This window comes from Pelodiscus sinensis, chromosome 4 (genome assembly GCF_049634645.1).
Source record: "Pelodiscus sinensis isolate JC-2024 chromosome 4, ASM4963464v1, whole genome shotgun sequence".
In the NCBI taxonomy this organism is placed as follows: domain Eukaryota; kingdom Metazoa; phylum Chordata; order Testudines; family Trionychidae; genus Pelodiscus; species Pelodiscus sinensis.
In genome coordinates, this window is record NC_134714.1 from 106,230,518 (window position 1) to 106,245,000 (window position 14,483).

The window sequence follows — 14,483 nt, forward strand, 5'->3', positions numbered from 1 at the left end:
TGAGCTGAGAAGGGAATACATCAAAACTGTTTATGATGTTTTATTAAAATAGACACAAAAGAAAATAATTTCCTTTCATTAGTTCTATATAAACCAAGTATCATTATATTTCAGAGGGGTAGCCGTGTTAGTCTGGATCTGCAAAAGCGACAAGGAGTCCTGTAGCACCTTATAGACTAACAGATATATTGGAGCATAAGCTTTTGTGGGCAAAGACCCACTTCATCAGATGCATGTAGTGGAAATATCCAGAAGCTGGTATAAATATGCAGGCCTGAATCAGGCTAGAGATGACGAGGTTAATTCAATCAGGGATGATGAGGCCCACTTCTAGCAGCTGATCTGGAGGTGTGAATACCAAGAGGAGAAGCTGTTTTTGTAGTTAGCTAGCCATTCACAGTCTTTGTTTAAGCCTGAGCTGATGGTGTCAAACTTGCAGATGAACTATAGCTCAGCAGTTTCTCTTTGAAGTCTGGTCTTGAAGTTTTTTTGCTGCAGGATAGCTACCTTTAGATCTGATACTGTGTGTCCAGGGAGACTGAAGTGTTCTCCTACAGGTTTTTGTATATTGCCATTCCTAATATCAGATTTGTGTCCATTTATTATTTCATGTAGGGACTGTACAGTTTGGCCGATGTATATAGCAGAGGGGCATTGTTGGCACATAATGGCATATATTACATTGGAATATGTACAGGTGAATGAACCAACGATGGTGTGGCTGATCTGGTTAGGTCCTATGATGGGGTTGCTGGTGTATATATGTGGACAGAGTTGGCACCGAGGTTTGTTGCGTGGATTGGTTCCTGAGTTAGAGTTACTATGGTGCAGTGTATTGTTGCTGGTGAGAATATGCTTCAGATTGGCGAGTAGACTGTGGGCGAGGACTAGACTGCCTCCCAAGGCCTGTGAAAGTGACGGATCATTGTCCAGGATGGGTTGTAGATCACTGATGATGCGTTGGAGAGGTTTTAGCTGAGGACTGTAGGTGATGGCCAGTGGTATTCTGTTTGTTTCTTTCTTGGGCTTGTCCCGCAGCAGGAGGCTTCTGGGTACACGTCTAGCTCTGTTAATCTGTTTCCTTACTTCCTTGTGTGGGTATCGTAGTTTCAAGAATGCTTGGTGAAGATCTTGTAGGTGTTGGTGTCTGTCTGAGGGGTTGGAGCAAATGCAGTTGTACCTCGGTGCTTGGCTGAAGACAATGGATCGTGTGGTGTGTCCGGGATGGAAGCTGGAGGCATGAAGGTAGGCATAGCGGTTGGTAGGTTTTCGGTGTAGGGTGATGTTTATGTGACCGTCAATTATTTGCACCGTGGTGTCCAGGAAGTGGACCTCCCATATAGACTGGTCCACGCTGAGATTGATGGTGGTGTGGAAGCTGTTGAAATCGTGGTGGAATTCTTCCAGCGTTTCTTTCTCATGGGTCCAGATGATGAAGATGTCATCAATGTAGCATAGGCAGAGAAGGGGCACGAGCAGACGAGAGCTGAGGAAGCGTTGTTCTAGGTCAGCCATAAAAATGTTGGCATATTGTGGAGCCATGTGGATGCCCATAGCGGTGCCACTGGTGTGAAGGTATATCTTGTCACCAAAACTGAAATAATTGTGTGTGAGGATAAAGTCACAGAGCTCAGCCACCAGTTGTGCTGTGGCACCATCAGGGATACTGTTCCTGACAGCTTGTATTCCATCTATGTATGGGATGTTTGTGTAGAGAGCCTCTACATCCATGGTGGCTAGGATGGTGTTGTCTGGAAGATCACCGATGCATTGTAGTTTTCTCAGGAAATCAGTGGTGTCACGGAAATAGCTGGGAGTGCTGATGGCGTAGGGTCTGCGTAGAGAGTCCACATATCCAGACAGTCCTTCAGTGAGTATTATTATGTGTGAGTATTATTATGTGCTAGATTAAAGTATATCTATCTATGTGTGTTGTGGCAAAGTCTGGGCTAAGTCCTGTGGCTATGTCTACACTCACAGCTTCTTGCAGGAGAAATATGCAAATGAGGCTAAGCATGGAATATCGCCGAGCTTCATTTGCATACCTAATGAGCTACCATTTTTGCAGAAAAGGCTCTTGCACCAGAAGGAGCTGTCTACACTGCTCCTTCTTGTGGAAGAAAAACCCTCTTGCACAATGCCTTTATTCCTGAAAATAATCAGCATAGCATTGCTCCTCTTATATCTCAGACATTCAAGGCTACTCGGACAAGTCCAATCCATCAAAACAGCGACTGCAGCAAGCCACCAGTACGTAAGTAGAGTGTCATAATTTTACATAAAGTATTTGTGATATCTGTGCCAACTTGGTAAGGTTCCCAAGAGCAGCTAAGACCTTGAGAATGGTGCTATCACCTCATCATTTGCCCAAAGCTCAAAATGACTCAACTCTGCCTCAGAGGGACCACCAGGGTTTAGGTGGGTAGCTCACCGTTCATTTCCATTAGACTCTTGACTTGGCTACTGAGACTAACAAAGGTTTCACTTGTAGTGTCTGGATTTTGTGGAATCTGGATTTTGTGGAATCTGAACATTGGACTCGTTTTACAAATGCCACCAAAGAGCCCTGAAATAACTGCCAAGCTGCTACAGACTTGGACAGAGTTTAAATGGTCAGGCTATAATTGAAAAAATGTACATTCCACTAAAAAGCTCTCAAGCAATCCACCTCTCAGAGTCAAATATTCTTCCTTTCTACCAACAACCACTACAAAAACCAACATACCACTAATTTAATTAATAGTTCATTTTGAAGCTGCACCTCAAAGTAGGACCAGTACATATACAGGGCCCTACTAAATTCACCGCCATTAAAAACACACCACAGAATGAAATCTGGTCCCTCCTCCTCCTCCCTCCCATCCCACCCCAACCCCTGTGAAATCTGGCCTTTTCTGTGCTTTACCATATAGTATACAGATTTCAGGGGGAAGTGCCAGCATTTGTCAAATCGGGGGTCCTAACCCAAAAAGGAATTTTAATGGGTTCAGCAGCTGGAGAGCGGTGACTATCGGCAATAATAACCCAGCTCTTTAGGCAGCACCTTACCACCAACAGCACAGGATTAAGGGTGGCAGTGCCATATCATGCCATCCTTACTTCTGCACCGTTGCCTTCAGAGCAGGGTAGTGGGAGAGAGGTGACTACTGATTGAGAGCTCAGCTCTGCAGACACCAGTGCAGAAGTAAAGGTACGAACGCTATACCATGCCATCCTTACTTCTGCGCTGCTACTGATGGCAGCTCTGCTTTCAGTGCTGGTGTCCTAGCCAGCAGCTGCCGCTCTCCAGCTGCCCAGCTCTGAAGGTATCACTGCCAGCAGCAGCAATGCAGAAATAAGGAGAGCACTTCCTCCCACTATAACCTTGCTACCCTTCACAATGCCTTTTTCATCAGAATCCCTACAATTACAACATTGTGAAATTTCAAATTTAAATAGCTGATATAAAATGTATTATTTAACAAATACTACGACTATGAAATCGACCAAAATAGACTGTGAATTTGGTAGGATTCTATATATGGTGAACCAAATGAGAAATCTGCTATTCTGAACCTTATATTTGAAGAATCTTGTTCTTTTAAACAAGCAAGAAAGCTATGGTTTCTAAATAAAATGGAAGAATTAATGTAACCACTAATGAACATGTGACAAGTTCCCCCCTGTTTTCAATACACAGGGAATGAGAATCTGTTACAGCCCCCATTAAAAAGCCTTGTCTCTTTAGATCTTGCTTTAGAAGCCCAAGATTTCATCTCTGGAGATCCCAGGTTCAACCCCTTCCTGGCATAGCAGGCAAGACAGCAGCCATTAAATTAACAGCTGGTGCAGGCCAGGTAGTCAAAAATGCTTTCTCCAAGCAGTTTCCTAGAATCACTAACATGCAACTCCATATACATTTCTAGTTCAGCCTTGCAAATGCAGCATTTTTACAGGAAAAACAAGGCACAGACACAAAGAAGTAGCCATTTCTGTTTTACCAGAATAGTTCATCAAAGAAGAGTTGCTACAGAACACACTTTTTTATCATGGGCAGCAGGTTTGAGGCAAGGGGAGGCAATGCCTTCTCTGGGTCTTAGTGCTCAACCTGTTCTCACTTTCTATGCCTATTCTAACCATTCCTGAAGGCTCCCACAGCAGGCTGTTGCTGCTTTGCTGACCGGTGACTCTTCCCCTACCCTAAATGGGATTTGCTTGGCAGCAATTCCTCTTTTAATTACAGGCAGTCCCCGAGTTACACGGATCCAACTTACGTTGGATCCGCAGTTACGAACGGGGATTTTCTCGCCCCGGAGAACTGGAGCGGCGGGACGCCTGGTCCTGCCGCCCACCTCCTCCGGGGCGAGAAAAGCTGCTCCCCGTCTCCCTGGTCTGCTGGGGGAGCCAGCAGACCAGGGAGACGGGGAGCAAAGCAGCGGAGGACCCGGGGCCGGACCCGCAGCCGCTTCCAGATCAGCTGGAAGCGCCGCGGGTCTGGCCGGGTCCTCCGCGGCTTTGCTCAGCGTCTCCCTGGTCTGCTGGGGGGGGGGGGAAAACACAGCTAGTGCCCCCCCCAGCAGACCAGGGAGACATGGAGCAAAGCCCGGGGCCTGTGGTAGAGCAGGTGGGGTGCTGCAAGTTGGTCCCGCAGCACCGCTCCTTGGCGCTACTGGACCAACCCGGCAGCACCCCAGCTGCTCTGCCCCAGAAGTCCTGATTCAGCCGCTGCTGATCAGTTTCAGCAGTGGCTGAATCAGGATGCCTGGGGCAGAGCAGCTGGGGTGCTGCTGGGTTGGTCCAGTAGCACCGAGGAGCGGCTGCGCTACTGGACCAACCCAGCAGCACCCGAGCTGCTCTGCCCCAGGCGTCCCCAAGTCAGCCGCTGCTGAAACTGACCAGCGGCTGACTACAGGAAGCCCGAGGCAGAGTTGCTCTGCCCCGGGCTTCCTGGAATCAGCTGCTGATCAGTTTCAGCAGCAGCTGACTTGGGGACGCCTGGGGTTCTTAAGTTGAATCTGTATGTAAGTCGGAACTGGTGTCCAGATTCAGCCGCTGTTGAAACTGATCAGTTTCAGCAGCGGCTGAATCTGGATGCCAGTTCCGATTTACATACAGATTCAACTTAAGAACAAACCTACAGTCCCCTATCTTGTACGTAACCCGGGGACTGCCTGTACAAAGTAAGAGGGGCTGCAAGTGGCCCTTCTCACACACCAGAGGCTCTCCTTCCTAGCAGAGCAGGGATTTTATCAAAGGGGCATTTATACCCCAGGTGAACATCCTAATCCCAGACCACAGAGGGCTCTAGAAGCTTACTGTGCCCTGGTTAATATGTACCATAGTTAAGTGGAACATCTGAAGGTACTAATCACACTGATACTCATTTCTCAACAAACAGACAGGGGATTTGAACCAGCACCTCCTTGCCTCTGGGGCAGGTACCAAAGCATAGGAACACACAGGGCGTCACAAGATTTAGGTGACCCAATTCTCATTTCATATTTACTGAACGTCACCAGCCATGAACAGAAGAGGCAGAAGGAACCCCTGCCTCCAGCTGCCTCCTAGGTTAGCACTTACCTCTCATATGAATGGCTTAAGAGATCAACATTCAAATCCCTTCTCAGAGAGCATAAAGAGGAATTGAAACAGCACTTGCACTGCTGAAGGGACAACCCCCCAACCAACTGGACTACATGGAGACTCCTGGGATGCTTGTGGCTCAGTGACTATTTCATGACAGTAGCCCAATCTCCCACCTACAGGGCACACACCTAACCAGTAAGCTACACAGGATTGTTTGATGGGGCTTTGGACCAATGAATATATACTGAAAGCGTAGCAGCATCAGCAGAAAAGAGCAAGCAAGGCTCAAGTCCTTCACTTGAGAGGTAAGAGACAAGGGTTCAAACCCCTTTTCAACAAGCATAAAGAGGGATTTGAACCCCAAGCTAATACATGCTAAGCACACACCCAAACTGCTAGGTTCTGCACTGCCATATGCTAACTTTATGACCCCCCCATGAACATGGAATGAAAGTGGAACGAGAGGAGGCAGCAAACACCAGGCCCACCCTAGAGAGACAACCTCTTAGTCCAGCAGCTGGATATTCACCTGAGACATAACTGCTCAAGTCCCTTCGCAGGAAGCTGAGGAAGGAGTTAAATCAACATCACCCACACAGCTGGGTAAGCACCCAGGCCACTGGACTACAAAGGGATTCAGCAATTGCTACTTAATAACAATGACACAGACTCATGAAGTTACAAGGCCCAACCCATCTTGGCCTACTTCTTTATGTCCTTGACTCAGACTCACACCTGAGAGAATGCATAGCCCTATTCAAATCTCTTCTCTTCAGGCAGGGATAAGGAAACTGAACCAGCATCTATCCCTTCCAGGTACCGAGCTCTGCTTCCAATCCCTGGCCATGAACCTCAGAGGGGCCAAAATCATTTTTCAGGAGGTACCACTGAATGTCCCACCAAAAAACTAAGGCAAGAGCAGGAAGGAGGCTGAGGCCTACCATGTAACCTTTAGCCTAGTGGTTATGAAGCCTCACCTATGGCTGAGGGGAAGGGGGACCTGGTTCCCACTGCAGCATGGAAAAGCCATTACAAAGACAGGATAGGCTAGAGCTCTATAAACCATGTGGAGAAGTAAATAAGTACATGTTAGTCATCCCTTCACATAACACAGGGGTCTGCAACATATGGCTCACTATGGAACCAAATATGGCTCTTTTGTCATTCCCAAAATACATGCAACTTTTTAATTAAAAAGAAAAATTAATTCAAAATTTTAAAAACACATAATTACTCATGTTGCTTAAATGCACGCATGAACCTGAATTTGACCAGTTCTGATGTAAACTTCAAAGAAATGTGCAAAAAGGTGCAGCAGCAGAAGTCCTGTTAAATAAAATTTGTGAGTCCAACGTTTCAGTTATGCTGTTATTAATGATCATGTCAATTGTCAATAATATTAAGTTGTATATTGTCAGTCATGCAAATGGGCATTCTTGTCCAGCTCTTTGTCGACCTCTTGTTCTGAATTTTGAGGTAGTTTGGCCCTTTGGTTTGAAAAGATAGCATATCCCTGACACAACACAAGAGTCAGGGTGACCCGAGGACATGAATAGGCAGCAGGTTTAAACCAAGCCAAAGCTGGTACATCTTCCAGCAAGGCACAGTCACCATGTGGCCCTCCTCGCTAGTCAACGTTGTGAACGCCAACCTGCAAGTGTGTTAGCCAAGACGATCCAGGACACAGGCATCCTCAGACTGATCACTTGATAATTGCTCTCTTCTGTCCACTGCTTTTGAAGCATCTGGCATCAACCACTGTCGAAAGACGGGCAACTGGGCTAGCAGGATCATGGGTCTGACCCAGACTCGCCATTGGTACCATCTTAATTTCCCCCTTGGTGCACAAGGCTACACCAGCGGTGGGGCTTCTCTGCTGGGTCGAATCCCCTTTCTGCTCCCTGGTGTGTGGGATGAGGTATATGCTGTAGCCCATGCATGTGCCCGAGTTATACAGCTAGTTATGGTGATGGAAGCTGGGGGAATCCTTGAGTTTGCCTGTTGAAGCTGAATATTATTTAGGCAGCAACAACACTACACTTTGTAGTCCAATGGTTAGTCTCCCTGCCTTGATTAGGAGTGCTGTGGGTTTGAATCCTTCCTCTGCCTGCCTTAAAAAGGTGGGGGAGGAGGTTTCCATACACAGTTGAGCTGCATGTACAGTAGGTGATACGGGGCTTGCTTCCCTCTTGCCCATTGCAGCTGTTTAAATATTGGTTAGACCAGCAGCTGCTTCTGACATCCTCTGAAGCCCAGAGGCTGTGGGCTTGGACTGTAGCAGGTGTGGGTTTGAGCCTGTCCTAGTTCTGGTTCCTGTCCCAAGCTTGCTACTCTCTTGTCAGTTGAAGCTGTTCTGCTTGAGTTAAACGTACTTTGGGCCAGGCTCACAGCTACCCTCGCTCTGTAGTCTGGTTGCTTAAATAAGACAGCAGGAGCCTGGAAGCATTTCATATGAGATACAAACAGAACTGTTGGGCATTTCTGATGGTTTGAGTTTTATCAGTAATGGGATGTGTTATTGAGAACTGGCCTCGAGAAGACTGAAGTCCTCATTGGTCACTGCCAGTGGGAACTTTTTGGTCATACAGCCTGCCTCAGCTTAAAGTCCCTGCACACTGAGCCCTGAAGATTGGACTTAAGGTCAGGAAGATACATTGCCCAGCCATGGACATGTGGCAGCCTTGGGGTCATCCATGATTAACATGGCTGTACCAGATCAGTAAGAATTTTGTGGAGCCTTTAAATGCCTGGAATAAAGCCATGCAATGTGGTATGGACATTCATGGACCCACAGGCCAAGCATATTGTCATTATGGAAGAAACCTCAGGTGCCCTGAATGATTCATAGAACTTTCAAACAAGCCTAGGTTGGTTTAAGACTTCCCCTGAGAACCAAGCAACCCACCTCCTCCCCCCCATTTCCAGACTGTATCAAACTTTCACCTGTTTTGGGTTGATGTGGTGGAGTCATTCTAACATGAAACGTAAGATAAAACGTGTATGTGCATGTGTTTACTCCACTCCATAGTGAAGAAGTATGGTCTAGTTCTGGCCTGTTCTGAAGTCTCTTATGCAATAAGATCACAGATTACAGAAACTCCTATCATGCTCCTCTATGATGCTTATGCAACATTTTACCTTATTTATACAAGCTGGAAATCTCGCCTTAAGTAGATGCTGTGATGTTGGCAGACTAGTCGCCAGCTCATGCCAAGGTCTCCATGTCTCAGTGGGACACAGACAGACACAACTGGAATCTGTCTGGCTCTTTTAGGAGTTAATATCACATTAACAGAATTGCATGGGTTGCAGTTATTGTAGGCAGGGGGAAACTGAGCATATTGGCAAACAGCCTACTGTGGCCCCTCCTGCAAGCCAGTGTACTTTCCCCAGGGAGGCAGGGCTGGATGTGTTACCTGCCCAGTGCCCTGGGGCCTGTAGCCTTAGGGCACAGCAGCCGTGCAACCCAGGAGCTGGGGTTGTAAAGCTGCAGCACACCAGCTTTGGGGTTCTGCGTCCCTGCCCCCAGCTGAGCAGTGCTAGGGTAATGAGCTACAGTGGGCATGCTTGAGCTTTCTGCAGAGGTGAGGGCAGAAAAGGAGGGTATAAGGGGAAGGATCAGGGATTGGACGGCAAGGTCTCTGCCTGTATTGATATCAGACAGAGCATAGCATAGTGCCTCACAGTACTCCTCACCATATTGTATGCAACTCCACCACAGTTCTGGTCTGAAGCAAAGCAGACTTAGAAAAAAAATAGCTTAAAACAGTACAATTACTTATAGAAATTGGCCCTAAACAGAATGTATATTTGCTTCATTTTTAAAAATTTCAAGTTTGAATTGAACCTAACACAATACACCATTATATACTGATTTGTATTTCATTATTAGGGATGGCTCAAGAATGTGCCTGTTTACTAACCGCATACAATAGATTAGATGATAAAGCATTTCCAAGGTTAGAGCCCACATGTGCTGAAACAGAACAAAGGGGAAATGTTGGGAAAACTTTTTTTTTTTTTTTTTTTTAAGATAAGGCACGTTTCAGTTAAAGAACAGTGAGACATAGCACCACATCTGTAACAGATAAGAGGGGCAGTAAAAGCAACATTCAGATTGGAAATACAGCAGGAATTTTTTTTGCATATGATTAAAGTTTTCTTCTGCCCTTCTTTTTTATTACAGGAATCTCTCCACCATCCAGCTGGGCACCTAATAAAAGCTAGGGACACATTTATAAGGAGCAGGACAGAGCACTGTGCATTCCTGATTGGCATGAGGTAGTAGGGAAGATAATATGCCATAGTTAGACCATTTTCAGAGCACCCTGCAACACCTACCTGTCAAAGTTTTCCTATTATAACAATAGATGAAGGTATTTCTGATTAATTATTTTACTTATCCAGGGAGCTGCATTTTCCAGCTTAGATCTCTTTAAAACAAGTAGAGACAACAATAACAAGGCACAATTTGGTGTAACCATTCTTCTCAGATTTATTCCTTCCCTTCTAGGAAAAGCTTACATGTCAGTAAGAGGGTCCTTTTATTTTGGGTACTTCAAAGATTCTTACTTTCAAGGAAGACATGCTTACTTTCCCAAAATTCATGTCACCCTCCAGTCTCCCCAGTCATCAGAATACATGAAGGAAGAGGATCTGCAACAGATTTATTCTGCTAATCCCTTTGTGATCCTTTCATCCTTTCCATATCCTTTCCCATCCTCTAGTAGAAGTCTATTAAAACCCATATTAGCTTTCTGTTATCATTAGATCTACACAGCAACTAAAGCATAAATGCACAAAACATTAACATAAGGGGAAGAATCAGGGACTGAACAGCTAGGAAAGAAGCTAGGACAGGGGAGGCCCTGCTGCTCCCCCACCCCCCAGGCCAATTAAGGCCGGAGGGTGGGGGAGCGTGGGAAGCCTCCTCCCACCCTGCCAGGAGCATGTGGCGCTTTGAAGTGTCGCTCACTCCTCGCAGAGCAGGGGGGAAGAGGAGAGGTGGCTTCACGCGCTCCCCCCCACTAGGCCAAACAGGGCCTGGGGGCGGGGGAGCATGGGAAGCCTCCTCCAGCCCTGCAAGGAGCCGCAGCACCTGGGGCTACTTCAAAAATTTTTGAAGTGGCCCTGGGCAAAAATTATTGCCTACCCCCGAGCTAGGAGAACTCATCAGGATTTTAGATTTGATATTGTTGAACCTTTCTGGCTGGGTAGTCGCTGGTGTACTAACATCCATGCTTTGGCAGGCTGAGAACAGGGGCTGGCTGGGAGTCCAGCGGCAGAGGGGCAGGCAGACAGAGAGCTGGCAGCTGGGACCAGGCTGGTGGCAGAGCTGGGCCAGTGGGCCAGCAGCTGAGAGTGAAGCCCTGCATCTGGAGCAGAGAGTGGGGTTAGCAGCCAGGAATGCAATCTAGGAGCCGGTACAGGTGGCCAGGAGGCCCACCAGAGAGCTCGGCTACAGAGAGGCCATCATTGAGCTCCCTGGTCTGGCAAACTTACGCGTTCAGGACCAGTCAGGTTCTGAGGTTGCTGCACCAAGGAGGTTCAACTGTATTAAAGAATTATAAAAATATCAAAAATCCAAAAAGCTAAAAGAAAACAAAACTCTGATAAAATGAAATAACTTTTAACTTGGATTTCTTGGTTCAGAAACTATTTGTTTTTAAAACTAGTTTTTCCAAGAAGACAGAGCACTCTACAATGATAGATGCAGAGCAAATAAAGAACAGTGTCAAATAGGAGACAGCGCTTCTATTGCACAGGTTACTTATGGTAAATTATATTACTTGTATTGACTTAAAGTGAAGGGTTAAAGAAAGAATACATGTATTGTGCATGATAAGAACAGAGCCGTCCAAATGACTAGTTATCTTACCCACCTTGTCTTTATTATTTTTTACTGGACAACTTCTGTGGGTGAAAGAGAAAAGCTTTTGAGCTTATACACAAAGCTCTCATCTAACCCACCTAGTGTCTCTCATATCCTGGGACCAACATAGCTGCAATAACACTGCCAAAAGCTTTACAAAAATGTTCTTTACATCATATGAAACTTGAAAGCTTTGCAATAACAAAGAAGATGTAGTCAGGTGTCTATTCAAAAAGATGCTAAATGAAATCAGAGTGAAAGTTTGATATACTAACTCACATGCCACACTTCTTCCTAAATGACATGTACAATTGTGGGTTGGAAATGAAAGAAGACTGTCTATGAAAGTAGGGAGTTTGCACTTTAGTTTTAGAGCTGATGATGCCACCTGTCTAGCAGCCTCAAGAAAAACTGTGGTTATGCACTCATTTTTGTGGCAGCATGAAATTTGAAAGAGAAAAATCTGCACTTTAGTCCTGGGACCCTGGCACTTCTAATAATAGCATCAGATAGCAAAATGCCAAATATTTACTCTCAAGTCAGCCAGGCTGACTAGCAGTCAGCACAATCAAAGTCTAAAGGATCTGAATCTGTCCCCCAAGGTCTACGTCGTTAGGGTTCAGCATACCTTCTCAGGCAGAAACATCCATTACTCTCAAGTGACCCTACCCAACACTGACTCCCTTGGCACAAGAGTGCCACATAAGCCAAAGTTTGAGGAAAAAAATGGGAGAACTCCATAATTTCTAGTCTTGACATCCCCAAACTCCAGCATGGTTAAACTGTCACAGGGTGAAAGCGTTCTGTGGCTAAATAAATTGCTAAGGCAAAGTCCAGAGGTTCGCTTTATGTTGAGGAGATGTTCACTCAGGGAGAATATTCACAAAGACTTTCAGGTATTACACCAAGTGACAGTTATTAATGTACTAATTTTGCTCATCACTGCATTGCTGTATTCAGAATAGGCCTCTATCTAAACTCACATCAGTGAGAATCAAGAATACCCTCCACTGGAATCACTGAAGTCTGCATCAGTATTAAAAAAACCTCAAGATATTCCACAGGATAAAACTGAGAATCAAATCAGGCCCAGTAGTTTTATTTAAAAAATGGTCTTTGTTTTATCTATGTGTGAAGTACACATCCGTGAACAGGAGCATTCATCTCATTGTTTGAAGTGAACACACAATCTATTTGGCATAATATACACATTTACATTCATTTTTGTGTTGTTGTGGAATTTGAGTCATCCTGTTTTGATGCTTGACCCTGGCAAAGCCACAAAAGTTTTGAAGAGTCATACTGGCTGCAGTGCATTCAACTGGATTTTATATTTACTATATACTTCAGAGAGTTGGTGTGGCTAAACGATAAGGAGTAGGACCACCAAATTCGGAATACAGCTTCCTCTTATCATAACTTAAAGCAAGGTCAGGGTTTGGTTGTGCAAGGAAAGTGGGATGTGCCCGGAATGGGACTGCTTCTCAGAAAACAATCCAGAATCACCCGGCAAAGTGAAAGAGGCTGTCTGGGGGGTGCATCCCCCACCTTGTCTGAGACTACCTCAGCTCCGAGCCTCCCACCTGCCAGGCACTCTTTAGAAAGGATGGGGGGGGGGGAGGGATGAAGCTCTCCCCTTCCCCCTGATTTGTACCAAGACATTGCTGGCTGTTCACCTTCACAAGGGAGTCCTCACTCTGGCTGGGGAGTACAGGGGTCAGATTAGCCTGGACCTGCCCTAGCCCTGGCACTGCAGCAGTCACAGAGAGGCGCTTCTCCCTGGCCCCAAGCCACTGCAGTGAGAGGGCTGCTATAGTCCTCTCTCTCCAGGGCAGCCTGCATCCTGACCCCCTTGTCCCCAGAATAATGATTTAAAGTAAGCATGTACTAGGGATGTAAAATCCCATTTAATTGGCTAACTGCTTACACATATTGTTTAACTGGTTAACTGATTAAGGAGGATGAGGGGGGAGACTTCTCCAGCCTGACTGAAGCAGTAGGGATGCCAGATGGTTTAATAAAAAAATACCGACCCCTACCCCCCCAAAAAAACAGGGACAAAATTCTGTTGAGGAAAAAAAAGTGTGTGTGTGGGGGGGGGGAAACAAAAGTTGTTGAGGAAAAAAAAAAAAGGATACCAAGAATCTAAGGTCCCCCCACCACAGGCAGGGGCTGCTCCTGCCAGGACACCTGAGCAGTCCCATTCCTGAGCAGCAGTGTAACAATATGGCTTTTCTGTAGCCATGATGGAAGACCTGTGCTAGGCCTGAACCAAAGCCACCTTCTGCAGCCAGACTGAAGAGCAGCAGCCATTACTGTAAGGCCTGGAGTCACATACTCACAATTCCATCTAAATTGTATTAAAAAGTGTCATACCAGGCAGTGAGGAGGGGATTTTGTCCCAATAGCTCCCCCACTGTCATCAAATAATGAAACAGATCTCAAGATGTGTAAAGAAAACTTAAGTAACACTGTTCTGTCTGGCAAGAAACTGCTTATCAATACTTGAGGTTGTGGAATCCTCATTCTATGATCATTGTCATTACACTTTCCTATTGTTTGTCTGTGTGATCTCTGTCTGGTTTGTAACTGTTTCTGTCTGTTGTATAATTAATTTTGCTAGGTGTCAATCAATTAAGGTGGTGGGGTATGATTGGTTAGGTAATTTTGTTATGATTAGTTAGTACAATTATACTAAAATAATTGGTTAAGGTATAGCTAAGCAAGACTCAGATTTCATTATATAAACTGGGGTCCAAGAAGGAAAAGAAAAAAAAAAGAGAAGATTGGAAGTAACAGAAGCAGAAGGAAGGAAGCAAAATGCTGGAAGAAGACCAAAGGAAGACAAGGAATACCAAGAAGAAGAACTCACCTCCAAGACCCAGCCTAAGACCAGAGTTGCCAGTACTCTCCTGCCCAACCGTGGCGTGCAGCAGCTAAGATCCAGAGAGACTGATCTTGCCTGACCAACAGGGGAAGTCTGCCTGCCTTTATCAGGATTGGTGAGCATGACACTGTGTACTTAGCATGTGCATTCTGCTTGTTT

At 45.7% G+C, this 14,483-nt stretch overlaps 1 protein-coding gene across 2 annotated transcripts in view; it reads right to left on the reverse strand.

The window, feature by feature from the left end:
* Window positions 1-14,483, reverse strand: part of SWAP70 (switching B cell complex subunit SWAP70) — an 84,802-nt gene that overhangs the window by 43,682 nt on the left and 26,637 nt on the right. The window contains exon 1 of one of the 2 annotated variants that reach the window (XM_075927950.1): window positions 14,310-14,462. The exons of the other annotated variant lie outside the window; for it this stretch is intronic. Coding sequence (XP_075784065.1) covers window positions 14,310-14,447 — 138 coding nt within the window. The 5' untranslated portion in view covers window positions 14,448-14,462. Of the gene's footprint in view, window positions 1-14,309; window positions 14,463-14,483 lie in introns of those variants that run through there. 2 annotated transcript variants of the gene reach the window in all.